The sequence below is a fragment of the Falco peregrinus genome, chromosome 11 (assembly GCF_023634155.1).
Source record: "Falco peregrinus isolate bFalPer1 chromosome 11, bFalPer1.pri, whole genome shotgun sequence".
NCBI classification, from domain to species: domain Eukaryota; kingdom Metazoa; phylum Chordata; class Aves; order Falconiformes; family Falconidae; genus Falco; species Falco peregrinus.
The window spans coordinates 29383145-29410691 of record NC_073731.1 but is presented as its reverse complement, the minus strand read 5'-3'; the positions used below and the strand labels follow the sequence as shown (position 1 = coordinate 29410691).

The 27547-nt window shown below is 45.1% G+C and overlaps 1 protein-coding gene across 1 annotated transcript; it reads left to right on the top strand.

The window, feature by feature from the left end:
* TOGARAM2 (TOG array regulator of axonemal microtubules 2) lies at nt 1–27334 on the top strand. Its single transcript, XM_055816478.1, has 16 exons — nt 1–28; nt 915–1049; nt 2359–2431; nt 3463–3609; nt 4844–4894; nt 6585–6778; nt 8832–8973; nt 10617–10722; nt 12488–12723; nt 13938–14096; nt 15148–15265; nt 16010–16113; nt 17539–17737; nt 18933–19149; nt 24729–24815; nt 27057–27334. Exons 1-16 carry the CDS (start codon nt 1–3, stop codon nt 27332–27334), a joined length of 2274 nt encoding a protein of 757 aa, XP_055672453.1.
* The last annotated feature ends 213 nt before the right edge of the window (nt 27335–27547 follow it).

The following is a 27547-nucleotide window of genomic DNA, read 5'->3' as shown; positions in this document are numbered from 1 at the left end:
ATGGCAATGCAAGATGACTTTGCAGCAGGTAAAGGGGGCTGCAGCAGGCTGGGGACTTCTTCAGCCAGGGCTTGTTACAATCCTGTTCCTGCAGCATGTTCGCCTGCAGCAGCAATGCTGGTACCCAGGATTGCTGTTCGGCTCAGGGAGGCAGAGCGTGTACAAAAGCTGCATTCAAAGCACTGGTCACGAGACCCTGGAGATGCTGACAAGTGCAGCAACTGTTCTTAATGCTGTACAAGAGAGAGCCCAGCCTTAGAGGCTGGGTAATGGGGAAGATCTTGGCTGGGATAAGGGGCAGGGAAACACACTGTATATCATTTTGAATTTTCAGGAACAGCCAAGATCACAATTTTTTCGAGGCTGGCCATGTCTATGTTGGTGTTGGGTGTCTCTGCAGTAAAGAAAGCAGAGAAGAAACCCCTTTAACAGTGAAGCAGAATGAAGCACTGAATATGTGGAACATCTAATGCAGAGTGTGAACCTTCTTTTAGTTATGACACCTGGTGATTAATTGTTTGTGTCTTAGTACTTCCTTTGTCGTGAAGAGAAATTAAAAAAAAAACCAGCAAAACCCAACCCAGAACTGAGTGGGATTTACGGAAACAAAGAACTTTAAAACTACCTTTGGAAAGCATCTACTGACTACACCTTACCAAATTGTAGAGACCATTGTGGGTTGCCTAGCTTGTAGTCATGGTCAGGCAATTAGAAAACAACATGCTGATTGGTAGAATGTTCCGCTGTCACAGTGCTGGAATGGAAGCACTTCAGCAGGCACAACACCGTGTCAGTCAGGCTGTTGCAGACTGGCGTGCACTACTGATGTGTTAGTCTTCTGTGGAGAAGAGATGTCTGTTTCTTCGTATCAAGTGCTGTGAATTTGAGTCATTTATACTGCCTTTATTTTAAAGTGAAGTACCACCCTCCATTTGCTGTCTACTGTGGGAGTGTTCCCAGATTCAAACCCAGATACACAGTTCTGCGAGGCGGAAGCACTAATTCGAACTTGCAGTTTTATGGCAGCAGCTGGAGCACTGAAGAAGAAGGTGAGCACAGAAAGGGGTTCAATATGCGATGGTGGCCTCAGCCAAATGAAAAAAAACCAAAACCAATTTCAGGGATACATGGTTCTTGGAGGTCAGCCCTGGCTCTGTGTCAGAATAGGTGGCTGGTGGAGAGCTGCAGATGATGCTGCCCTCCTCCAGTGGTGTGCATGGCATCACATTTTTCTATCATTAATTTATTATGCTTTTTCTGTTATCAACAGTAGCCAAATCACTATTACTGACAGCCAGAACAGGGACTGTGGCCCAACTGGCCATAAATTGGACATGGTAATGAGGTGCAAGTCCTGTTTCTATCCTTGCTCTCAATGTGTGGTCTCGCTGTTGGTAAATTCCCAGTTCTTCCTCTGCTTGCCCATAAGATCTGGCCTTGAGGATGGGGTAGTGCTGTAGAAACACTGGCAAGGTCTGCTGCTTGCTGAGATGTCTTTCTGCTTTCCAGAAATACCGGCACCATGTTGGTCATTACTGGTAGTCTTCACAGAAGCCAGGTCCAGAAGTGGGAATCTTTTTTTCCCCTCTTACTAGTGTGGTCTTCAGTCTCTCTCTCCTGGCTTGCTAGCTTAATGCTGATCAGAATTAAACTGGTGCTAGTTTTACAAAAAATAAAAACAAACTGATCTTCTGAATGATTAAAAAACCCTTGAATGCCTCATTCAAATGGGTTATCCATTTTTTCAGTCCATATTGACAGCCCAGAAGAAGCAGCAGATGAGTTTAGAGAACGGGAGGTTCTCTAAATGAGATGAGGAACCTCCATCCTCAAGGGCCATCTCTCCCCTGGATGTCTGGGTCAACCAGGCTAGTGAGCATGACACCAGCACTGAGGACAGAAGTGGTTTCTGCCATGTTTCTCACCAAGTCTTAACCCAGGGTCCCAGAAAGAGGGATGTGAACAGTGTTGCACTTCAGGCTGTCTGCAACGCATGTATGGCAGACTTCATGTCCTCAGCATATATCAATAGGAAAAGAGGTCTTTAAATGGTTTGCTCTCCAGTGGCTCCTGCTGTGTTTTATGATTGAGAAAACAGCAGCAACCGGTCAGAGCAACAGAATGTGCCTAATCTGGTCAAGCATATCCTTCTACAGTTAGTAAAATAGATGTATCTGTGAACCATCTGTACATTGTGGTTACTGTTGCTGACAGCAAATACTGGTATCTTGATGGCTTTTTATATCGGCTCTGGTTTAGATGGAAAAGGTGGATTTTTAGATGGAAAAAGGCAGTCTTGCAAACTCATATCTGGGTTGTCTCAGCTTTTGAGTTCTACAGCCATGTTCTTCCGCACAGGTAACTCTAATAACATTTCTAGAGTTCAGCAGCTTTTGTGCAGCTTCGTCTTCTCCCATGGGTCTGCCCAGGGGTAAGTGACAGGAACTGGCAATTCTGGCTGTGGGGCATGAAGTCCAGAGCCCATCCGCTTGGTTGCCTTTGCAGGAGGGACAGAAGCTGCAGTTGTTTTGATTTTGCTGTGGTGGGCAGAAGGCAGATGACTAAGTTTTGTAAACAGGATAAAGAAAGGGCTAGTATACTTGACTTCAGTCTTGCAGATCCCAGACCAAATGTATCCTTGACATTAACTCTATTGGTTTCCCTGGAGTTTGAACAGGTCCTGATTTGGCTCTTCAGCTGTGACAAGAATGATGGGATACTAAGGAAGGCTGTACATCTACCCCCAGGCTCTCTATCCTCCTTCCTAGCCATGGCACGAGGAGCCTGAAGTAGTTTCAGCAGGCAGAGAGACCTTACACAGAGCAGCAGGGTAGGGAGCTCTGCTGAACTTGATAAATGACAGTAGGCCTGAGATGATGAATTGTGTGGGAGCTGGAGAGCACCGAGCATCCAGAGACCATGGTAGGATCCGGGCTGAAAGGCTGATGGGGGGACTGTAGGAAGGGCAAAGGCAGAAAAAAATCATGGACTTGAGAAAAGTAGGTTTTGGGAGCATGCAAAATGACTCTGTGGGGACTTGGCTGAAGTTCAGTACTGGCTGGTAGGGGTAGTGAGAGGATAGTGATCTAAACCCATTCCAAAAGGCTGAGGGCAGCGGCATCCCAGAATGTCCTTCTGCCAAGCAGGCAGATGCCAGGTGGGAATGCAGCTGCTGCCAGAGAGGTGAGCGAGGGAGAGAGCTGGCAACAGCATGGGACATGGTCTTTCCCTCACCGCTTCCCTTTTGATTGCCCCTCATAGGCTAAGCTGCTCCACCAGTTTGACTTTTCCTGGCAAGCCCTAGCTAAGAGCATGGCTAAACTTCCTGGGGCATCAAAGGTGGTAGGTTGGATGCTCAAGCATTTTACTATTTCTGAGCACTTCTGCTGAATTCTTCTACTGAGTTCTAGTGAGCACTGCGTTCTACTATTTCCAGGCTTTGCTGCTGCCTTTGCATTGCAGTGGTGGGAACGGGAAGAAGTCACTGGGAATGGCTTTGTTTCCTCCTATCCCCAAGTCTGTGAGACCATCTGATGGGGCTCCTGACAGCACTGCATTGTGTCTCCCAAGCTCTCAGCACCTGGATTTCCAAGAGGCCTGGGAGATGAGGTAAGCCAAGGTGTCTGGTTCTCCAGCATGCCATTCACCTTGTGCTTCCTGCCTTGGAAGGTTATTTTCCACAGTCAGCTCTCCAATATATTTGTGAAAATTTGTGTGCATTCAGCATTTTGTGTATCTATGATGATCCAGCACAGTGTCAAAACCAGCTTCATACACGCTAAGAGCAGGGGTGGTGGCGGGGAGGAGGAGGTAGGACTTAAGAGGACCTTAAAAGCGGGTCTTCTGTTGGACTCTGATACTGATTTGTTCTGTAATCTTTGTGGGGCCATGTGGGAGCTGTATTGCATGGATTGGAATACAGCATCTGGCTTTGTGTGTGATGTTTGACTGCCAATTTTTGTACCTGCAAGAGTATGTTAGGGCAAACATTGGCTATCGTATAGCTATCTGCAAATTCAGGTGCCACTTCTGTAACTGTCAGTTGTAACTTCTCTGTGTCTGGGCCTTCACTGTGAAAAGAGAGCCCAGGCAAATCTCAGTTTATAGATGTAAAGTCCTATAGATGTTTAATATTTACCTATGGTTTTAAGATCAAAGGGGGCAAGGTGCTAGAGGACAGTTACAGAGCTGTAACTGATAGATATTGGCTTGGATATGCATGGGGAAATCTAGCTGTCAACCTGATCCTAGTTAGAACAATAAATAAGGAGTCACAGAAATATACTTCCAATTTAAAAGCTTCAGCATGGCTTTTAAAGTGCATACTGAATATACTTACCTACCAGTTGAGTTGGACAAACATTTTTTCTTCTGGAAAGAGCAGGGAGGTGTAACAGTGTTTTCAGGAGACAGCAGTGGTATTACCATGTGCAACAAGATCCTGTCATCAGTTTTAGGCATGGCCAGGCAAAGTTAGACTTCTGAAGCAGCATAAAGTTGGCTGCCCTCAGTACAGACTTGACATCTCTTGCTGATTCAGAAAGGATGTATGTAACGGCGAGAGCCACTTAGCTCCAAAATGAAAGACAGCAGAACTGGATAGTCGAGGCCCAAATTGAAGGCTAACTCCTGCATTTTAGCTGGAGCTTGATGAGCTCTATGTGACTCAGCAACTGAAAGTTTAATGGCAATTAATCAGCTTTGCATGTTATCGTGTTTATGGATTGCATTTCCTCCTTCATCAGAAAGACCATACTAAGAAAGTTTGCCTCCTTTAATGCTACCCCCTACTTCTCCTTCTGTCTTCTCATATATTCTTTTCTCCTCCATTTTCTTAATTAAGGGCAAGATCAGGCAGAAGAAGTGAAGAGAAGACCCATACATCTGCAGGCAGGTATAGGGTATGGCTGTCCTAAAATGACCAGAGGAATCCTGATCCATGGGTGGCATTGTGAAAGTGTGGTTAAAAACCATCCTGTAACATTTTTTCAGTTCCTTGATGTGCTCGGAGGGCTGCCCCAGAGCCCAGTCACTGGGACATGTGCTCCGGTGATTCAGTGAAAGTGACTCCAGCATGGAGTTATGAATGGCAGCATGGAGTTATGAATGGCAAGAGCTGGAGGGGTACCTTAGGGCCCTGGAAATGCAAAGCAGGAAAAGAAAAGATTCCTCTACATCATGCTCATACCTTTTGTCTCCCTGCATGCTCTCTCACGTCATGAAGATTAGAGAAAAATCAGGTATTTCACATGACATGAGAAATGTTGCTACTCCTTCCTCCTACGCTTTAAGGAAAAAAACCTTCCCTTGGAGCAGTTTCTGAACTAAATCCTTTGAGGTCTGAGGTAGATTCATCAACACTGCCTGTTTTTGCACTGTGAGAAATAGTGAAACCTTATGTGATAGTAAGTCCTTGTGAATTCTCCATTTACAGAGAAAGAGACTTTAAAAAGTATCCAGCCTATGCAGGATCAGAGCTTTTTGTCCTTTTAGAGCACAAGCTGAAATTAAATGTCGAGTAATGAACTGAGGTTTCATTTGCGCAACTCATTTACTTCAAACCACATATGCTAGGTTTATGATTACAGGTTTCTTCCCCTGCTCTATTTGCATATGTGTCAGTATTGCAAACTGAGCTTGGGATAGGAAATGCCTACTGGCTTCTTCCCCCTCCTTGCCTTGCATTATCACTGAGTTGCACAGGACAAAATGCAGTGTCCGTGTCAGCCAGTACTTTTAACTGGAAAACCTCAATGACACCATTGCTGTCCCTTTGCCATCTGTGGGTTTGTAGCGATAGGAGACATGAGAATTTAACAAATAATTTTGCTGATGCAGAAATAGGCATAAGATCCACTGAGCCCTCAGCACAGTGTTTGTTCTGCCAAATAATGGGCATGCCCCATAGGAATGATTCTTTTATTGCTGATACGCAGCTAGGATGCTGAAGGCAACTAGGGAGAAGTATTGCTGAGTAAGTAAGGTGACACTATTGCTGAATCCATTCTAAGCTAGAAACGAGGTGTATTGTTAAACCACCTCTCTCTTTTACTACTGACCTGACCATTCCACAGGGAAAAAACCCTGATTTAAAAAAATTATTCCTTTTTTACTGCTTGGCTATCACATGATTTTATCATCTGTGAAGCCATGTAAGGAACGATTAGTTCTCCGAGTTTTACCAGATCTGTTGGAGAGTATTTCAGAGTGAGCTGCGCTGTGCTATTCCCATTACGAAAATCAGCCTTTAGTCAGGCTGCCACAAAAATGGCCTGATCTCCTACAATTTAGATAGAATGAAACGTCTTGGGGAAAATGAATTCTCTAGCTTCAAGAACACAATTCCGGTTTTTAGAACTTTTTAGCAATCCTAAGCTTTTCTTTAAATGCCCTCTAAAATATTCCAATGCAGAGGAGGAAATGTTGATTCTTACATTTACAAAGGCACATAGGTATGAAAAAACAGGAGTTCTTTCCGTAACTGGGAAAGAGAAGACGTTGACTAAAAGCAGAATGGATAGGAACAGACAAGAATCTTTTTGGCAAGGGCAATCTCCATGTCTCAGCTCTTCTTTGTCAAACAGATCTGCTCATCTGTTTTCAGTCTCTGCAGGCTTTGACCCACTGCCTGACATTGGGACAGATACCATTTTCCCCAGCATAAGCCAAGCAGGCAGAGAGCGCGCTGGTACTGCCTTGAGGCAGCGTGTTGAGAGGCTGTCATTGCCCAGCATCCCCGTCATCGGTCAGAACGGCAGGCTTCCGCGCAAATCCTCAGGTGAGTCTGCTCTGCTGCAGCTCCCACACCAGCTCTTTCCTTGCACAAGGAGCACAAACCAGCTCATTGCTCAACCCAGGTAAGATGTTGGGTTCAAAGACTGTCCTGAGGATTGAGAGCAAGCCTGCTTTGGATCCATTCCAGCTTAGTGGTACTGGACCAGGTGGTGCTTACAGCTCCACAGGAAAGCTGAGCTGAGCTTTACCACTACCTTTAGTGGTAAAGCCTTAAGCTCTAGCTCTTGTCCAGACTGACAGTCCAAAATACAACACTGGTGCAAGGAGGCAGCTGTAACTGCAGGGCTGAGCTCTGGTGCAGTCTGGCAGGGTGTGCTCACCGTGCACGTATGTGTCCCACAATGATCAATTAGCCAACTCACCATCCTGGCCCTCTGCCTGTGCGGCTCTCCACCTCGGCAGACAGCGTTTCTGTTATTGCAGCAAGGGTTGTCTCTGCATGGAAATTAGTGACTTGGTACAACCGTGCTGTCGCACCTGCAAGTTCTTATCCACCCAAATACAGTGGCTCTGCATAGCAGATGACATACAGGAGACACTGCCTGGTACTCCCAGGCTGCTTGCTACCTGCAGTAAATACACAGCAGGTAGTGACTCCATAGTGATTCTCGTCTCTCCTTTGTTGGCAGCCTACCTTGGTTTACAATCCTGAATAGCGTGAGTTAAGGAAAAGTGGGCTAGGAATGATACTTTGAATGCTCTTTTCTAGTGACGCTACTCCAATTTCCAAAACTGACCAGAACTAGCCTGATATGGCTCTCCATTCATATTCAATAGAGATGTGTATATCTACATACTTGTGCAGTGACAGTGACATCAGTGACATCCCAATTAGTCCCCATCTGATTTTTGATTCTACAGTTCCTCCATCCTCCATACTTTGTAGAACATGCAAGATAGCATACAAACCCTACAGAGACCATAGCAGTTTGTCTAGATTCTGTGCAGTATCTGTGAAGTGTACTCAGCACTTTTAGACAGATCAGGTGTTTTCATTAACGCTTTAGAGAATGAGCTTTTGCGTGCAAGACATGACATTTTTGACCTACGGTGCTTTTGATGACAAATAGGTTTCATAACAAATGCATTTATCATCTGAATTTTCTTGTACCTTGTGTATTTATCATCAAGAGAGTGTGTTTGCCAGCAGTTTGCATCTGTATTTACATATTTTTATTCTCAGTTCACATTTGGAAGGCTTGTTTGTCACTCTTCTCTAGACTAGAAATTGCATTTTTCCACAAGATAAAGCTTAGGCATTGCATGGTTTGCAAACAAGCACATTTGATGACAAACCAATTTCACCTCAGCATCTTCAAAATACAGCCAGTGGTACGGTACCTCTGAAATGGTAAATATTCATAACACTTGGAAAATGGCAAAACCCCAACAGACTACTACTTTCCCAATAGTATGCTAAAATATATGGGCACTCAGCTGCCTTCTGTCTAGAATATTTGAAGTAAATGGAACCAGAGGCACTGTCAGATGTAGAGGGCCAGGTATCGCTGTTCCCTGGTGGTTGGTCCTTGGGGATTTGCCCCAGCCCAGCAGGACGTGGTTGTTCAGGCTTGGTGCCCACTGTGGGGCAACTGGAGATCTTTCCTCGAAAGTTACGGGGTGCCACTGCCCCCAGTGCTGCAGGTAACAGGGAGGTGATACAGGGAGGTATGTGCACATCTCAGGAGCTTACTCCTGGAGTAGCAAGTTCTGCTGGGTGGCACTGGCTCCCAGTGAGTGTGAGCTCTGCAGCACTATGAATCTGCAAGCTGGCTGTGGTACCTACATGGACCTGGGAGCTGGCTCTGTGTGCGCAAATTTCAGATTTACACAAAGAGCTGGTGCCCAGCTAGGGGTGACTGGGAGATGGCTGGGTGCTGGGGAAAGCAGTGCGCCAGAGAGCAGGGGAGTCTCTGAACCAATGCCACTTTGCACCCCTAGGTAGTTTTGACTGGGAGATTGGGTTGCACTCTGCTCGGTGGTGGGGTGCCTTGCCCGCGGGTATGCGATGCTGGTGCCTGACCCTCTCCTTACAGCAAACTCACTGCTGGTCATTGCTGCAGGCATCCCAGAGAGGGGAGAGGAGCCAGAGTGGGAGGACACCCAGGAAGCCAGAGCCTTCCCTCACCCACAGCAGGAGCTGCTCAACGCGCTCACATGGCTCGGCAGCAATGACTGGTAAGAAAGCCCTCTGTTCACTCTTTCTTCCTCTCAGTGTAAAGGTAGGCTAGAAACATTTCTTTTCTAGTGCCTCTGAGCCCAGACAGCCCAGATGTCTGAAGGGAACTAGTGAAACCACTCCAAAGCAATCACAGCATAAAGATGAGAGCAGCCTTCTATTTGCCTTGGTCCATAACAGTGCTACAGCCACAGCAGATCCGTGCTGTTCCCTAGATTTGCCTTCTGCTCCATGTAGCTGCAAACAAAATCTTCAGGGAAGAGAGAAGGTTGTGGAACAAGATGATGTGCTGGCTGTAGCCAGAAGCAGGACAACAGTGGTCTTGAGTTCAGAGACTGGGTGGCCTTGGGTCACTGGCCCAGGTGGGACTGTCTAAGGATTTGTCTCTGGTCCCACTTCTGGCAGCAGCAGCAGCAGGCCACAGGGTCTCTGTGTGACCTCCCGCATGAGAGTCCCAGGAATGCCTTCGGGGAGTTCCTGTTTCTGAGAAATGGACTGAGACGTGGTGCAGAATGGCTCAGCCTGTCATTTCTCCTGAAGGGCTCATGGCAGAAGACAAGGAAAAAGAAAAAAAATCCTTTAGGAATGTTGCATTTTAAGAATTCACCTTTTTCCTTCTCACTGCTGAATATGGGCCTGAGGTACTTTGTTGATAATCACAGTGTGTCCTGAAATTAGACACAGGCAGGAGGAGACTTTACAAATTTCAGGTGATATTGGTTGTCTTTTTGATTTCAGGACCAGCATACACTCACTAGGGCTCCATTCACACAGGGGCAACCATGAAAATTCTTCCATGATGCATCTCCTTGTGTGATCATGTTGTTTTGCCCCTCTCCTCTTTCTCTTCCCCGTTCCTGTTTGGTGCTCTCTGAGATGCAGAGAGCTTCTGCAGGTGTGGGGGGTCTGGGTGATGGTCGGGAACCCCAAGAGGGGATGGGCTCCTAGTCCTGCCCTGCAGCCCTGGTGAACCAGTGACTGCATCCTGTGCCTTCGTGTAGCTCAGGTCTTTCATAAAGAAAGTGCTGGAAGAGGTGGAGGTTTACTACTTTCAATAACACGTTGATGTTGTGGGTGTTATTTTTAAGTAGTGATTCTCTGGAAAATCTCGTGGTTTAGCTGTTCTTGCCTAGGTGTAGAACCTTTTAGGACACGCTGCTTTTTTGGGGGGGGTGGGCGGCACAACTGGATTGCAGAGTGCAAACTCAGCTATCGAGTGACAGTGCAGACTTTCACTCCTGAACTGCCCTCTGGGGAGAGCAAAGAGAGAAAATGCACCAGTAACAACCAGCTGGGACTCTATCTCAGGGACTGGTTACAGGGAGGGTGCAACAAACAGAAACATGGCACAGTCTCCCAGCTTCGAGGAGTAGTGACATAGGGACTTCGTGTGCCAGGGATTTCAGAAAGGCTGTTTTCTTTAATGGCTGAAAATTAACCCATCCACTCTGAAACTACCTATTTGCCTTTTGGATTTCTGTATGCTTTTAACCGCCTGGCAACGAGTTCCATGATTTAATTAAATGTTGTATGAGAAGCACCTCCCTTTGTTTGTTTGAGCTGAGACCCTGGTAACTTCAGAGGTTGCTGCCTAGTTCTTGGGTGGTGAGAAAAATCAATCTTTTTGGTAATTGCCTTTCAGGGAGCAGAAGACAAAGGGACTCTTCAATGTCAGATGCCTGGCTGCCTACCACTCGGAAGTCCTTCTTTGTAGACTTCATGATGTTTCCTTGGCAGTTACCAAAGAAGTAAGAACACCATGTTTAATTGTGTCCCACCTACCTCGCTGCTACTACATGGGGTGTAGAGTAGATATGTGCTTGTTCATCTACAGGTGTGCTCAGCGTCTGCCTTCATTACTGTTTTTAGACCTCATCTTTCTAATAGCTGTGTCACCTATCTATATGATTGGTCTGTACCTATAGTTACATTTACTGGTATGTAGGGCATCGGCCTCTCTCCTCTTTGAGCCTAGGTGTCATTACAGTGCAATATACACATGCAGAAACAGACACTAATCAGGTGATTTCCCACAGCCCAAATCTCTGCCAAGCTGTAATTAAACACTGCAGCTTTTGCCTCCCAGTTTCCTTCCACTTTCTCTTCCTCCTCAGCATCCTGGAGGATTGACTGCAGGAATTTATTTTCTAGCATTTTCCGATGATGTTGTCGTCTTCATTTCTGTGCGCTTTTTGGCAATTTGCCCTTTCCATTGATTTGTTGCCTCCATGCATGGTGGAATTTTGCACTGCAGCCACTGGGTACTTGGAGCGGCCGTGCCATAGAGTTTGCAGGGCAGTCGTGCACATCTCCACTATTTCATCTCTCAGTTAGCAGAGAGGTCTCAACCTAAGCTCCTTAATAGTATCTGTGGCTATATTTCCAAATTGGCATTTGCCTATGGCCTGAACCAGCTGCCTTGTACACAATTGCCAAACAGATTTCATTTTCCTTTGCTTGCAGATGACAGTACAAGTTAGCTCGTTTCCATGAAGGTCAGTCCTCCTCGCCAACACTTCATGACATTGGAGGCCTGAATGCCCCTTGTGTTGTTGGACTCTTCCAACCTTTCTGTTTAGATATGCTCAGATTCTCCCCCTCTGAGATTGGGGTTAGGTGAAGAAGCCCTTTCAGCTTAGCTCATCTAGTTTTTATATCACTTTCATATTTCTGAGGAGATTTCCTCCTCTCTGTTGTACACACTTGTGCAGAGACAGCTTTCATTTTTCGTTTCACTCTAGTCCCAGATTTCGCTTTCACAAGCACTTCTAGCATTTACGCCATGAATTTTTATGAACAGGCACAACTAAATCTGGCAGAAAGAACCACTGGTCTGTCCTTCAAAGTGTCTTCCAAATGAAGTGCAGGACTCTGAGGTGCTTCTTCCTTACCATTGTGGGAGAGCCTTTTGGAAGCAGGGATCACTCCAGAGCAGCACTGAATGCTGTAAAACCCCACTGATTGCAGCTGTAACTGCACGTGATTTCCAGGCTGCTTGAGTGCCTTGAGCTCAACAGCTAGGGTTCTCCTGAGTAGACAGAGCTGCAGATGGACTCAAGTCCCTGCTGCGAATTAGTCTGTAGGCTTGAGCCCACATCTTTTGTTTCCTGGTTGAGTCCTCAAACTGCCAGTGCTGCACTTTTGGACAGGAGGAAGGTATTATTTTTCCTCTATCTTGTCTTTATGAATTGTGCCTTTATACTTTAAAAACAGCCCCAGATTTAATTTTTTTTTTTTTCAGTGAAAGGGCCTAAAATCAACGCAGTGTACATTATGGGCTAAGCAGCACATTTTATTCTAGGTGAACCAATATGTTTTAGGCCTGCAGTCTCATTAAAATTGTATTGCATAAGCAGGCCTGAGGCCAAAGAAGTTGGTATCAGAGTAAGTGTGTTTCTCTGCTTGTGGTCTTCTGCTCTTGTGTTCCATCTTGCTGTTTCCTGGGACATTTGTCTAGGGGAACTGATTTTCTTTACAAGGTGATTCTTACATTTCCCCTCATGACTTCTCCAGGTGAACAACCCCCGCTCGAAGGTGTCTGGCTCGGCAATCAGGACGCTTGGAGAGCTCTTCAGAACCATGAAAGAGTGCATGGACCACGAGGTGGATGGGGTTGCTCAGGTCTTGCTCCAGAGGATGGGGCACTCCAACGAATTCATTCAGAAAGCAACTGACACATCCCTGGAGATCATGGTGGGGAGCGTGACTCCTCCACGAGCAATGACTGCTCTCATGGCTAGTGGAATCCAGTACGTTGTTCTTCTCTTGGTGGTATCTTTCACCTTAAATTGTGTGGGCAGGAGGAAGGAAGGGGTGGCAGAAGGGGAATGATGGGAGGGGAAGGTCCTTTCTCCTGCATCTTCTGTGTACTCTGTGACTAGGTATTTGGGTTTAGATTCGAAACAAGGACCCTCGCTGCCTTCGTCTTACCATCTACTTCTGCCCGACTCCAGCGCATTTGTTCTCACAGTCTGTCAACACTGTCTAGGCATGGTGAATGATGGGGAAGTGAAAGTCCCTGCACAGGGTGGTGATATAGCCTTGTGGCTTTGTGGGAAGAGGGACAATGGCAATTCCAGCAGTGAGTGCCCTTTGATATTTCACCACGCTGACCACAGAGGCGCTGGGAAAAAACATGCATCATCATAATGCCATTCACTTGAGAAATAAGGAGGCTAATTGCTGGGGCAGGGAGCACATGGGGGAGAAGCTGCTGGCTGTGGCACAGCCTGCACAGCAGGTGCAGCTCCAGCCAAGAGGGGCCTGTCGTGTCTGTCATGTCCTTAGAGCTCCACTTTCTACTCCAGTTTGGCGCTGCATGTTAGCCTTGAGATGCTGAGTCACTTTACAGGCACTTGCACAGGCTGACTCCCACGGGACAGCTGAAGCAAACGCTGCCTTCAAACATCCGTGCTGTGCCTGATAGTTTCAAACAGGCACTTTCTAGAAATCTAGCTAGAACAACTGCTGTCTTTTCCTCAGCTTTTGAAAAGGGTAAATCATTCAAACATAGCTCTTGTCAAGGCTCAAAGAACAAGTTGGCTGCATTACTAGATTTTCTGCAGCTGCATGGCCCACAGGGTTTTCCCCCCCATTTTTTTTTCTAGGTCTGCAGACTTGGAGATAAATGGGTAGAATAAAGCTCAATCCTGCTGCAGCCGTGTCTGTGTAGTGGGAATACTCTGACAAGTCAGCATGATTTGTCTTCCATCAGAGTAGGGAAGGGAATTGTGCATCTGATAGTCCAGGGAGACTGAATTTTACCCTCTTCCTTGCAGGCAGTCTCTCTGTACAATGTGAAATTTGTTTTTATCTGAGGACAGAATCTTCTACAGGTGGCTAAAATTGCAGTGAGAACACCGGCCTCCTTCCCCCGGCAATGACAGGGAGCATGCCATGACCAAGGCCTGTGCTTCTGGCCCTCCTTTTCCCTCTGCCCCAGTGTTTGTTCTCTTGTTTCCAGGCACCGCAACGTCCTGGTGCGGAAGTGTGCAACCAAACACCTACTGACTGTGGTGGAGCAACTCAGAGCCAAGAAGGTCATGAAAAGCACACGTGTCAATGCCAGCCTGCTGGTGAGCGTGCTGGTGCAGCTTGCTCAGGACTGTCATCAGGACACAAGGTGATGGTCTTCATTTTACTTCCTAAAATATGAAAACTGTTTGATGTTTGAATGTAAATAATAAAAGCACAAAAGAGTGGAAGATAAAGTAAATATTTAAGAAAGTGACTTCACAGTGTGGGTAATGTCTGGGAAAATGACTGTTCTGGGTAACATGAGGTTATCCAGCAACAATAATCATTGCCAAATTCCTGTGACTTGAATGAGTCTTTATTGAGATCAACTGAGCTCAGATTAGTCAGTCCAACAGTTTTGTTTCGTCTTATGTGTGCAATGCATTGGCAAAGAGTTGGCCACTGTTCATCACTGAAGGATCCCAAGCATTTATTTCTGATAAGGTTAATACTGTCCTAGAAAAAATCCAGCTGTCTTTAACCAATGCATTCAGTCTTTCTAAACCTCTTCTGCAGATTTAGTTGCCTACAATAGTCAAAATTTTTTCTTCCCATTGTATAATTGGAGTTGTATAATGTTGTCTGTGGCTGAATGACCTCCAGATTTCCTCTTGAAGATAGCTGTGGTTTCATAGTAGCAAAACCAAACCAAACCCCCTTACTTTGATTATTCCTTTAGATTCCCATTAATAGATGCCAAGAACACATGAGCTGCCTGTGTGCATACACGTAGTATAGAATAATAAAGAGTAAGCATGGGATGATTTGTCCTAGCTTCTTTGCCAGGTAAAGAAAGGCAAACTGTGCAATGGCAGCAAGACACTGCAAATGAGCCTCGACAGCAAAGCAGATGTGCTTCGCTCGTCCCACAGGATCCTTTGATCCCACAGAAACATACTCACAACTGTAGAGTGAAATTGTATTTTCCTGTTGCCCTGTGTTTTCCTCTTGCCTCTTGTGTTCAGCTGGCAGCATTGTGCAGTGATGACAAGTGGAGGTAAGCAGCTCTCCGTGCTGAATAGGTAGTAACTTCTCATGAAGGTATTGCACATGAAGAGTTTAACATATCAGCTTATTCTCTTAACGCTTTTCCTTTGCTTAATCACAAGGGAGAAAAGAGTAATCAGCTGTATTCATTTCTCTCTTTCCTCTGTTAGATGTTATGCACTGAAGATGCTGAGTATATTGAGTAGTCATCGCAAGTTTGATAAGTATCTGAAACAGTCTGTCCCCTCAAATGGCTTGGCAGATATTATGGCGAAAATTAAGCAGAAAGTAAGTGCTTGCTAGGAGGAATGTCTCATTTATGTAACTACTGAGGTTGCTAAGATGAGATTAATCAGGCTCCTGGGAATGAACTGTTGATCCTCAGCCTGTTTAAGTGCAGTGAAAGAATTAGTATTGTTAGAAATAAAGTGGGTGTATTTTGAATGTCAGCCACAAACAGGATAGGGAAATGGGAGAAAATGTTTTTACCTTCAAGGTATAGAAAACCCCACTACCTGCCCCCCGCCCCTGCCCCCAGTAAAGCAAGGAAGTGAGAATAGTGCTTCTGAAGATTATACTGAAGATAATAGTCTTTGCAATAGGAGAAAGAAGTTGTAGTGCCAAGAAAATTTCCAAATATACAAAAGATGCACAACACAATCATAATTGGTACAAATATTGTCTGTATTCTGGGAGTACTGCCCTGCTGTCATGCACTGTGGAGCTGGAAGCAGCTTTGTGAATTCAGCATCCAGTGGAAAATCATCCCTTTGGTTTTTTTTCAATCCTCAACGTTTACTTTCTAGAAAGAAATGTGCCTTTGTGCAGGAATAGGGAGAGTGAGTGTGTGTGGTTTAACCCCGGCCGGCAGCCAAGCACCATGTAGCCACCTGCTCACTCCCCGCACCGCACACCCCCCGCACCCCACCCCACACCCCCCCCCAGCCCCAGAGGGATGGAGAGGATATTTGGAAAGTAATTTCCCATTTTATCTTCGAAAGATTCATTATTTTTTTTAATATATATACATAGGGTATTGAAGACCATAAATGTGAACCTCTATCTGTCAAGAGCTCTGGGAAGGCTAGGAACAGTGGCTTGATGTTGCCCCAGGACGAGCTACATTCTGATGGAAGGTAGTGAGCACTTCTGTTATATCTGACAGAGCACATGACAAGCTTTACATGTCTCTTCCACAGTAAAATCTTCCTGATGGAGGCGGGCTGTGCCAGAGATTGTTGCCTTACCCCACAGATCTTCACTGACAAAAAATGTCTACTTCTGCATTAGGCTGAACACAACTTCTCTGGAGGGTTTTCCACAAAAACAGAGAGAGAGGAAGAGACACCCACCAGCTGCAGCTCACAAAATCCTGTGCAGCGGTGAGGACAGTGTTGCAGAGGTGGTGAGAGGGTCGTGTCTCTGCTGTTTCGGTTGGGCCAAGTAGTTTCAATCACAGTATTCTTACTGAGTGGAGTCTTTTTTAGATGGGTGGTTTGACAAGAAGTCCCAGTCTAGGACCAAGATGCCATTCCCCAAAATAATACTTTTCATGCAAGTAGTTTGGCCTGGCTGAATCATGGCTTTCTGACCCTCAGAGAGTACCAGGAAGATAGTTCCTGAGCAGTTCTCGTCAACAGATGTCTCACTGTGGACTTTTTCTGTAGCTATTCATGTCATTCAGAGCCATTAATGGTTGGCTGACGGGCAGCATGGTTTTTTCACTTCTGCTGCAATCAGCATTCAAGAGAGGAATTTGGTCCTTGCTGTCTCCCCCTGCCAGCAGAAGAGCTACTTGTACTTGTCCTCCTCTGATAACAAAGTGGATTTCTTTAGCTCTGTTGTGCTCAGTGGTGGCGGGTGACCACACACCTCATTAGCATGGGTAGGCTCTTCCCATGCTCATAGCAGAGAGAGTTGATCCAAGTGAATTGTTCCTGTTGGGTGTGTTAAACTGTGGATCCAGTCCCCAGGGAAGCAATAATGGGAGTGTAGTGGTGGGGTATCTGGCTTCTGGTTTTGCCTCTGTTACTGTGTAGGGAATAGTTTTATAATAAAACAACCCACTGTCTCCATTCCCAACATTACTGATCCTCTGAATCCTTTCAGATATGCCCCTTAATCTCTCTGGGTCGGATTCATCTGTTCAGATGCATCTATGCTATTTATCCAGATTCCCATACCTGTTGTAGAGACACTTCCCCAGAGTAATTGATTTCCTTATAATACAGACACCTCCCGTAAGATGAGGCAATTCAACTTGGAAGTAGTGCCTATTTTTCCCCAGGAAGGGATGCTGGATGGGTACCTGGGAAGACATCTGAAGACAAATGAGATGAATCCTATCCTCATTGCCTTGGTTTTCCTGAATAAGTCCTAGTGATAACATTACTTGCAGATTGTCTCTTACAAGGATTGTCATGAGATCCAAGTTGCTTTTCAGATCAGGATCTAGCTGAAGTATCACATAATAAGGAAATATCTTTGAGATGTTTTCCTCACAATTAACTGAAGATATTATCACCAAAAGGTCTAACCTTCTTTTTATTTTCCCATTTGAGATCTGGCTCTGATGGACGCATGTTACCCCGTCGGACAGAACACTGCCGGCCACTTCGGACTGTGGAAGAAGTTGAACAGCTTAGTGAGCTTTACAAGCTCCTGACAGCCAACGAGTTTCAGAGACGAATGGAGGGAGTGGAGCTCCTCCTGGATCACTGCAGAAGCAGCCCCCGGCTCATCTCCACTAACATTGTCCAAGTATGTAGGGCATCTCTATTGCGCTTTTCCTCTTAGCTCCCTTCCCAAGCCTGTAGCAGTAAAGTTAACCTAGTGTGTCTTGGCTACACTATCAACTAGCTACATACTGGTTGTTTGGAACAGGCTGGTCCCTTCTTACCCAGAATAATGTAATTCAGCTCCAGGCTTCAGGACAAGTGATTTCAGTCCAGATATATTTCTCTGGCAGGTGCCTCTTAGTCCTGTTCACGAGATGATGACAGAATGTTCCTGTAGCTTCTGCTGTCTCCTACTACCGGTTAGGTTGAAATAAAGGAAACCCAGGCACTGAAAGCTTGGCAATTGTTCTCTAGAAAAAAAATGGGTTGGGATGGGGGAGAGAAGTATCAAGCTGAGTTGATTTAAAAAAATATTATTTTTTTTTCTTTTTTAAGATCCCTTTGTAAACTTTATCTTGTCTTGCGCAGTTACAGCTCTGCTTGTTCACTTCCATCCTCATCCCTTTCCTGATTGGGAAAGACTTCTCTCATCCTTCCTGGGAGTCCCTTTTTCTCTTTGGAAAGAGGAGGAAAATGACTAAAGATAGATCTTCTGTTCTTTCTCCTCCAAGCAACTGCTTTTTTTCCCCTTTTCCAGAAAACAGTGCCTGATAATGTGGCTGTCAAGGGACTGAACCTGCTCTAATGAGAACTGCACAGCACAGTAAACTTCAGAAGTCTACCTGTTTGCTAGACAAATGCTCTGGATACTGACGAGTTCATCAGAGCCCTGCACTTCTTCAGATGCAGGTTCTGAGACAGATACAACAAAACTTGGATCTCATCCAGCCACTGTTTTGGCAAAATCAAAACTACCCTCGGTACCTGAGACAACTTTATGGAAGAATGAGCATCGTAAATACCTGTTTTCATACCTCTATACCAAAGATACTATTTGGTGTTATTAAAATAGGATTAATGTAATGATTTATAGGTAAACAGAAACACCATATGAACTATCCTGTCCCCATCCAAACTGCTTAAGAAAATATGAAAAACTTTTCACCCAGCATGAGGTTGTGCAACCACTACAGCGAGCAGTCCACAGGAAAACAGTGAAGTTGTGCTAGCAAGTGCTGACCTGACAGAAAGGATTACATTAATTTGTTACGTTCTACATCCCTTCTTGAAACAAGGACATTTTAATCCAGCTTTTGTGTTGTTTGTTTTCTGAACAGATATTTGATGTTTTTGTCCTGAGACTTCAGGATTGCAACAAGAAAGTAAGCCAGCGGGCGCTGGAGGCACTGGCTTTGATGACACCCGTGCTCAAAGGTGCCTTATATGCAGTGCTGGTCGCTCTGGTAGCAGCAGTCACCGACAACCTGAACTCAAAGCACATGGGGATTTATTCTGCAGCTGTGAAAGCTCTGGAAGCATCCATTGCTTACCTGGGTAAGGCTGACTTCTGACATTGACTATCCTCAACTGCAACTTCTCCGTCTTGGGAGTCAAGTGGACACTGAGTCTGTTGATACCTGTGGTTGTCTGTAGAAATATCTGGCTGCTGCAAGAGGTTTATGAAGTCCTGTCTGCATTCTTCCTATCCCGTTCTGTTGTATCGTGTTGTGACGTGCAGCCAAATGGATGCTGTTTATCACTTGGTTCACGTGTTTTTTAATTCCATAGAGATGACATAATAGGCATTATTTGAAATTCCTGCCGGAAGAGCATGAGGGAAGTGACTAGCATCTATTATGGCTGATTTTCCTCCTTCCTCCTAGGAAACTGCATGCGTTTTGTTTTTATTGAATTGGATTTCTAAAATGTGCATTCAGTTTTCAGCCACTAAGGCAAATGGTGAAACACACGGTGGGAAGAGTGGTGGAGGGTCTTTGTTCTCGCTGGCCTTTTTTCTACGTTCTGGCAGTGGCAGCTCTCCTGACAGGCATGCCTGGCCCTCTCTGACCCCAATATGAGAAGCTTTGAGCTCAGTTACTCATTTTGCAGTTTTGTGTAGTAGTTTATCCATGTAAAGCTGAAATGAAGATGTCCTTTTGAATGCAAAGATTGTGATCTTGTATTTAATAAGATGCTGTGTTATGAAAGATTATAGTGGAGAGCAGATGAAGGATGAAATGCTTGTTCCATAGTCAGGCTGGGAGGCTCCGTGTGTGTGGGGCTCGAAATGCCTCAGCTCCCTTCTTCCAGAAGGGTAAGGATCCTCTTACCGTCCTCTTTTCTGGCTGCTCGAGCATGGGGCTGCAGGTATGTCTATTGATGTTAAATGTGTATCTGCAGTAGGAAGAGGGTGAGGTCCCAGTCTGCCCTGTGTCCTGGACCATATGGCCCACTGCAGGTTGTGCAGCATGTCTTCTGCTGCCTACCAGGGTCATGCTCCACCTCTCAGGGATCCTCAGGCTCGTTTTGGTTGGGAGCACCTGCCCTGCAGAGTGCACGCCCAGCCCATCTGTTATCGCTGCCCAAAATGTGTTTGGACTGGCAAATACAGTAGCATGTTCCTTCATGGGTAATAGTACAGAAGTCAATGCTGGTGCCTTTACAGTTCATCAAAACAGCTTTTAACAGCTACTTTTTGGTTAGTGTATTTGGAATTATTCCCTTGTGATCTGCTCTAGAAACTGATTGTATGCATGTGGGTAGCATGTGTTTCTTAAAAGCATATGGAGACACTCTCCTGAAGTTAGCTCCCTGCTTCCCCTCACCTGCCACAGGTTTCAATCTCTCTTAATTTGGAGGCAGTAACCAAAAATAGGGCAGTCAGAAAAGCAGCAATAAAAGGATGGGAGTAAAGCAGAGTGGGATTACACAGAGATGTTTTTTCTCTCACCTCAGTTTTATGGTTGATGGTAATGATTCATGACAATGAGTACAAGCACAGGCCACTGGACTGTGTGGCACTCTAAGCGAAGAAGGGGCTCGTAGGGTTGGTAGCAGCCAGGGGCCACAGTTGACAACCAGACCCAAGTCTGTAGCAAGTGTTGTTCTCTGTGACTCTTGGGTTATTCTTGTGCACTTTATTTTAGGCAGCTGGATCCCCTGGAGGATCCACCTGCAAGGATATAGTGGAGACATGTTGCTATTGCCTGGTTTTCTTTTTGCACAATTTTGCGTAAGGGAGGGAGGCTCAGGCTGCTCTGGGTAGCTTGTTGCAGGTGTTTGCATCTGCCCACTGAAACCTCAGTGAAGTGTTTAAAGTTTGGTCAAATGAATCCAGGCCTGAATTTCCCTCTTATTCTTCTGGTGTAGATTCAGCAGCACACTGGCAATACTTGTGTTACCACTGTCACTGGTGCAGCTGTGACCAGAAGTTTCTGGTCCCTCAGGCTCTCCACCTGCTGTTCACTCCAACTCTGACTTGTGTTGAAATGTGAGATGAGGGCTGGTGTGTACATATTTATGCATACAAGGAGTTTGGTTTTGGAAAGATGAATGCCATCAGTAAAAGTGTTCACCAGGAGTTTTTTTACACTGATTTCTGTCTACGTTGGGAAAGCAGGTCCCACGTAAAGGTGTTTGGGTTCTATGGTTGATGACAGGTTTGCAGATCACTTGTGTCATTTGTGCTATATATCAAAAGGACCTGAATTCCTGCTGACTGTAACTGCTGAGCTGGGTAACCAGAAGCTGTGGTGGTGCAGTCCTTATGCACCAGCTCCCAGACAGGCTTGAATGGGTACCAGCATTTCTGCAAAGTGCCAGGAGCCGCTGGCTCTTGTCTACTTTGGTACAGAAGGAGCTGCACAAGAAATCCTGGAGGACACCTTTGCTCCAGTTCAGGGACAAAGGAATTTTTGGAGGTTGTTTGGGCTGAATTTGAGTTCCCAAATGAATTGCTTTGCTGTTGGCACAAAGGGACACTGCCCCATCGGAGCTTCTGCAGAGCAGCTTCCTAGAAGGCTCTACATTACAGGCATTAGCCGATCCTGTCTGTTTTCCACCTTTCATCTGGGTCTTCTTTTTTTAAAAGGGAATTTGTGATTTGCCAAGTTCATTTCTTTAGAGCAAACAGGTATAAATCCAGCTGGAAATGATGTCTTGCCCCAGATGTTGTTCTGCATGGGGCAAGATTGCTATAGCCCATAACTACACAGCCAAGGTCTGCTGTAAATTCCCTTGCCACACAGATTTATTGTCAGCTGTGAAAATGCAGCACTGGGTGAATATGCCTGAAAACCTTAGTGTTGAAAAGGCAGGTCTTAAAGGAGAATTAGCAACTTTCTCCATATCAGCTGCTTTGCAAACTCAGTGGATTTGCTGACCTGCTGCCTTTCTGTGTCCCAAGTATAGGGTTCTTCCAGATCATGAACTGCAGGGAAGGGTGTGAGACCTGTGCTGCTCTTGGCTCTTACCCATTTTTTGTGGTGCCTGGGAGAAGGTTGGGAAAACTTGCAGAATCCTGCTAACAGAGGATGCGGCAGACAGATCCCTTCAGGATTTTGTATGGAGCTTTCTGTCATTTCCCTCTCACTAGTTCTGAGGCATCACTGTAAATTTTCCAGGCTGGCAGAAGTCTGAACAAGAGCAAGGCACATTTGTCTCTCATCACACTGACTTTACCCCAAAGACAGTTCAAGCAAACAAGGTGGAATATATATTTTTGGTTCTGCTCATTTTTATGGACATTAGTAAGAATTCAAACAGGCAACTGAATCACAAATATTTCAGAATTCAACACCTGGGGCTTTAGTGGGGGAAGGAAGGCTCTGCTGGAAAAATGCATGAGTGAAACCTTCTCATGTGCTTTAAAATTGTCTGCCTTTACAATTTAAAATCAGGTGGCAAATGACAAACACACCCCCGCCCCCCAGAACTCTAAAGGATTGTGCTTTGCTCCTAGCTTAGAGTAAGGGAGTGCAGTATCTTGCCCCATTGCTCCACCGAGTTTCATGGCTAAGAGCCCAGCTATTGCTCCGAGACTCTTTGTTGACGTGCCTCATCTTTTGAATTTTAGGTGAGACTTCCTCCTTTGTCACCTTTAACGATCTATGCAGGAATGCAAGCTGGTTAGAAAATTGCTTGATCACTTGGTGTAAAAACAAAGCAAAACAAAAAAGCTCCCATCCCAGAGACCAGAATTTTACCTACCAACAATTTGCTTCCAATAATGCCTGAATAATTTATTTAGCTTAACCCTGACATTGGCTTGGACATCCCCAGCTGGAGGCCACACACATTCATTAGCTGTGACCAGTGACCCTAACCTTACTCAAGGGAACCACCTTGTAGATGGGGACGAATCATCAAGTCAAGCCCAACTGCAATGAGACCAAGACATACATCTTGCTCTCCCCTGACACCTGTCCTACCCTGTCCTCTGTCATGAAAGAAATGCCCTTCAGATGGCCACTGCCTGATGCCAGGGCATGGAGTCCAGCCAGTAGCCCAAGTAACTCCCAGAGGAACCAGCCCCCTGCAAGAAGGGAAGAGGAATTTCCCCTGTAGGTGTTAAGGTGGCAAAGAGGGGACCACAGTGAAAATGAAAGCATGGAGAAGCAGATGCTTCTTTTGCTCATATTGCAGGTGCTGGGCTGTCAGTCCTGTGGCCAACAGGTTTAGCCAATTTGTAGTACAGAGAATGAAAGCTAAGTTAATAAGTATTGAACAGCCTGCTGCCTTGTTTTCTCTAACAGCCATTAAAAGCTCCTCTGTCTTTAGGTCTCTCAAGGCTGCTAAAGTAATTGTTGCATAAATCTGTTACTGACTTGAGCTTTGCTGTTTCAAAATGCACAGGGCATTTGAAACCCTTAAATTGAAGGATGAATGGTGCCTATAGACTCAGTTTCCTAAAACCCAAGCAAGCTAACAGTTCCCCCTCAACCAAGCAAAACCCAAGTCTTCCCCTGAAAATCTGTGTAGATACTAATGATGAACTAACATTTTGTACTCCTTCAAGATCTCCAGATCTTGAAGTTGGTTTTTTTTTCCCGTGTTTTTTCCAAAGCATCAGCTGTAAAGTAACTCCCTAGGGAGGAACAGCAAGTGTGAAGCAGCGTCTGCCAATGCTGCAGGAGTGTGAGGCAATAGGTGTCTGTTTAAAAAGGTGAACGAGAAGAGTGTAATTACCAAAGCAGCAGCTTAATTAGGATAGCAGGATCGGTTCTTTACTGCATGCTTGCAAGAAGGTCACTAGGGACTTCCTTTTTATATCTCATGCAAAAAGGAGCACTTAACAGCACAGTGCTACTTAAAACCACTTTGGGATTTGGCTCTGTAGTGTTTCATAGAGAAGTAGGTTGCCTGCTTTATTGGTGCCACTTCTGGTGACACTGTGAGGTATCACAGTGCATCCCCTGCGCATTCTGCCTCCAAGAAGAGCTTGGCTTGGCTTGTCAAAGCTGTAAGACTGGAGGCTTGCAGACCAATCCAGGCAACAGTTTACAAATTAAAACCAGACCTCCAGTCAACAGCAGGCAGCACAGGAAAAACTGAAATACGTATGACAGTCAAGTATTAGGAAATCAGTTTGTTTTCCAGTCTCTCTGACAAGATCTGATTTCAGAGATGTTACAAGAGCCCCCAAGAGTGAGTAACTTTGAGAAATGAGCAGCAATTCTCTCTTGTGAGATTAACTTGGAGTCTTGTCCGTAGATCCCAACAGGTAACTTAAAGACTTAACACCAGCTTATCCTTGAAGTGTGAATGGATGTGTGAACTTTTGAGCCTTCTCACCCTTTTCCTCAGCGGAGGGAGGAGCTCACTTCTGTGAAGCTCCAGACAGAAAATCTTTTCCCTGCTTACACATAATTTAAATGTTGAGGGCCCCGATGTGAAATGTTTAACACAGCTCCTTGTACAGCAGTCAGCTTTGGATTTACAAATGTGAAATGAGAGCTTTTCTTTTCTGAATTTAGAATCCTTCCAAGTAAGCCTGAAGGAAAAAGAAGACAAGGACTCAGAAACTGGCAGAAATGTACTTTTATTTTAAAAAATGCAGTTACTTCTGCCCTCCTGCTATTTTTTTTTCCTTGTACCCTCAGAAGAGTAAGCAGAAATACATGTTTCTCTTTCAGATAATTCATTGCTGCTGCAAGAACTTGCCAGCCGAGTGCGTTTCCTCAGAGGCCAAGCTCTGCAGATCATCGCAGAATCTCTCTCAGGTATTGCCTCCTTCGGCTAATCTCCACTTCTAAGTCAAGAAGTCTTCAGAGGGAATGTTTAGAGGGAATGCCTCGGAATAGGCAGTGCAGTAGCTCATCAAGCATCAGAAGGTCCTGAGCTTGTCTCTCCTGCAAAATACACACAACAGACGTATTTGGCAGGGGTTTGCCTGGCTGCTGCAGAGGTGTGCAGCACGTGAGATGAGGATGGTGCTCAGGCTCCAGCACTGAGCTCTCACTGGGGCATCTCAGGACCCGCCTTTAGGAAAGACAGGGGCTAAAAATACCCTGGCTGGCTCCTCTCTTTGAAGGACAGTCCAGTAAAGGTCATGGAGGTCTCTTGAAAGTCCCTTTTCTAAAGTGAATGACCATCCTTCACGAAGAATTGTGGCAAGTGCTATTTCTGAGGATCACTTGTTTTGCCATCACGGGATTCTTGTTTTCGTGTTAGAAACTTGAGGCTGAATCCTGCGGAGCCAGGGGCTCACAGTGTACGGGGAAACTCAACACACATATTACAGGCAAGGACTCTGTGCAAGGCAGGACTGCAGTTCAGCCCAGCCCACTGAGGCTCCCTGCCTGTATTGCAGAGATGCCATGGGACTCGGGGCATTTCAGGGTGTGCAAACAGTCTATTTCTAGATCCGTGGTGTCCGACACGCTGCAAATGCAGCTGATAATTGATTTAGAATAGTAGCTTGCTATGTCAGCAGTAGCCAAGGAATGGAAAAAAATTATAATCTCAATATATAGTAGAGAAGACTATTTATAGCCTTGCTTTAGTTAGGGCTAAATCCACTGCTGATTATACCAGCATCTTTTATTCCAAGGTTTAATACCCTTGGCTTCTTCATTATGAATCTCAAAAGGGCATGTTTAGCCATAGCGAACGTAAAAGGGCCTTTAAAGATAACCTGAATAAAGTAAATCTCCATAAACATAGAATTTAGTTTTATAGTCATTTTAATCTCTTTTTCAAAGAAAGCATTTGAACGTAAATTGGGACTCCTTCAGAGAGAGCAGGTGTTCTCTCTGGGGTTTAGTGGGAACAGACAGCTCTTTCTCTTCTGAAGCTCCATAGTGACCACTGTATTTAATAGCATTTAAACTCAAATTAACTCTCATTTTAAAATGGGTACCATAACCCTTCTTGTGCTTACCAGAATTGTTGTGAGGTACTTCCAGGAGCTGTTTAAATGTTGATGCCTGATGCTAGATTAACAGTGTAGAGAAAATGAAGGTCCTTCCACTACAGAATAGTAAGTGGTTACGGCATAATGTTTCCACTGAACAGAAAATAAGAACTCTGTCTCCAGAGCATTTCAGATTTTGATCTCTCAGCAAAATCTGCCGTGCAAGGAGCACGTGGGTAGTAATTTTTTGTTTGTATTTAGTGTAGTTCAGAAAATGAGCTAAAAGCAGACTTCAGAGGGAATGAGAGGGAATGTGTGTGTTTTGGTTAAATTTCACCCCCCATGTAAGGTTTTCTCTCTCTCTGTTCCCCTATTTCAGGGAACATTGTGAGAGTAAATGCCATTAAAATTGTGAGATGCTCAAATGCCATGGCAATGGGGTCTGGGTAATTACCTAGGAAGACATCCTAAAGGTTGAAACAGCTGTTCATTAGAAGCCACCAAGTATGAGGGGAATACAGCTCAAATTAGACCGTTGTGCCAAAGACATCAGTTAGTCACTGATCTTTCTAATAAAACTGTCAAGCAGCACACATCTTTTGTGGGCTGGAGTTTTGAAGTGTGGTATAGTACTGCCATTTGCTGTGTGCCACTGGACAAAGGGAACAGCCACATTAGACTTTTGGCATTTTTCTTCAAAGGTCACAAAACAGCAATCGTCCTTTTTATTAGAAATCTGTCAATTACCTCTCTAAGCTGCATTTCAAATTCTTCAGCAGCTGGTTTAGACAACTTTTTAATGGAAATAAACAGCCATTTGACATTTTTGCCACTTGTAGTGCAGAAGCAGATAGTGAAATGATTTACAAAATGGGTATGATTCACTTTGCTAAATCTATCATGGATACAAAGCCTCTGATTTGGAGAAATTAAGGCCCTCAGAGGTTGGTTGTTCTGTTCAGGGGATGACCAGCAACCGTTGCCTGTTTCTGGGTTATTGGGCTCTTTGTGCTTGCTGATACTAGCCAGAAAAGACTTCTAGGAACAAAAAGTAAAGGTACTTGTTTGCATTAAGGTTGTTAAACAGCTTGTGTCTCTCGCCCAACAGTGCTTGTGTCATCTGTTTATCCTTGGAAACCCCAAGCCATCCATCGCTGTGCCCTGCCCACACTCTGGTTCTTCCTGGGAAACAGGACCCTGCCTCTCAGAGGCGGCAATATTGGGACTGCGGTCATCAGGCTTGCAAAGACCCTTTACAAAGTGATGGGCTCCAAGCTGAAGGAGCTTGCCAAAAGCCAGACTCAGCACGTGGCACAGAATCTCTGGAGCATTTTGGACCTGACAGATGAAGGCTTGGTGTGCTCCAGGAAGCAGATGGAGAGGTGACGAGTGGCAAAGGTGGATATGGCAGTGCCATTGGTTTGAAGAGTAGGATGGAAGGTAGTTATTCAGTGTTTCTTTAGATAGTGTTTTAAAAAATAATAAAAAAATAAAAGGAAGTCTTTTTCAGAGGTTTTCTGTCTTAAGCTCATGTTCCCTAAGAAGCTTGCAGATACCAAAAAGATAAAAACCTGTGTGTAAATGTAATTTGTAACTGTA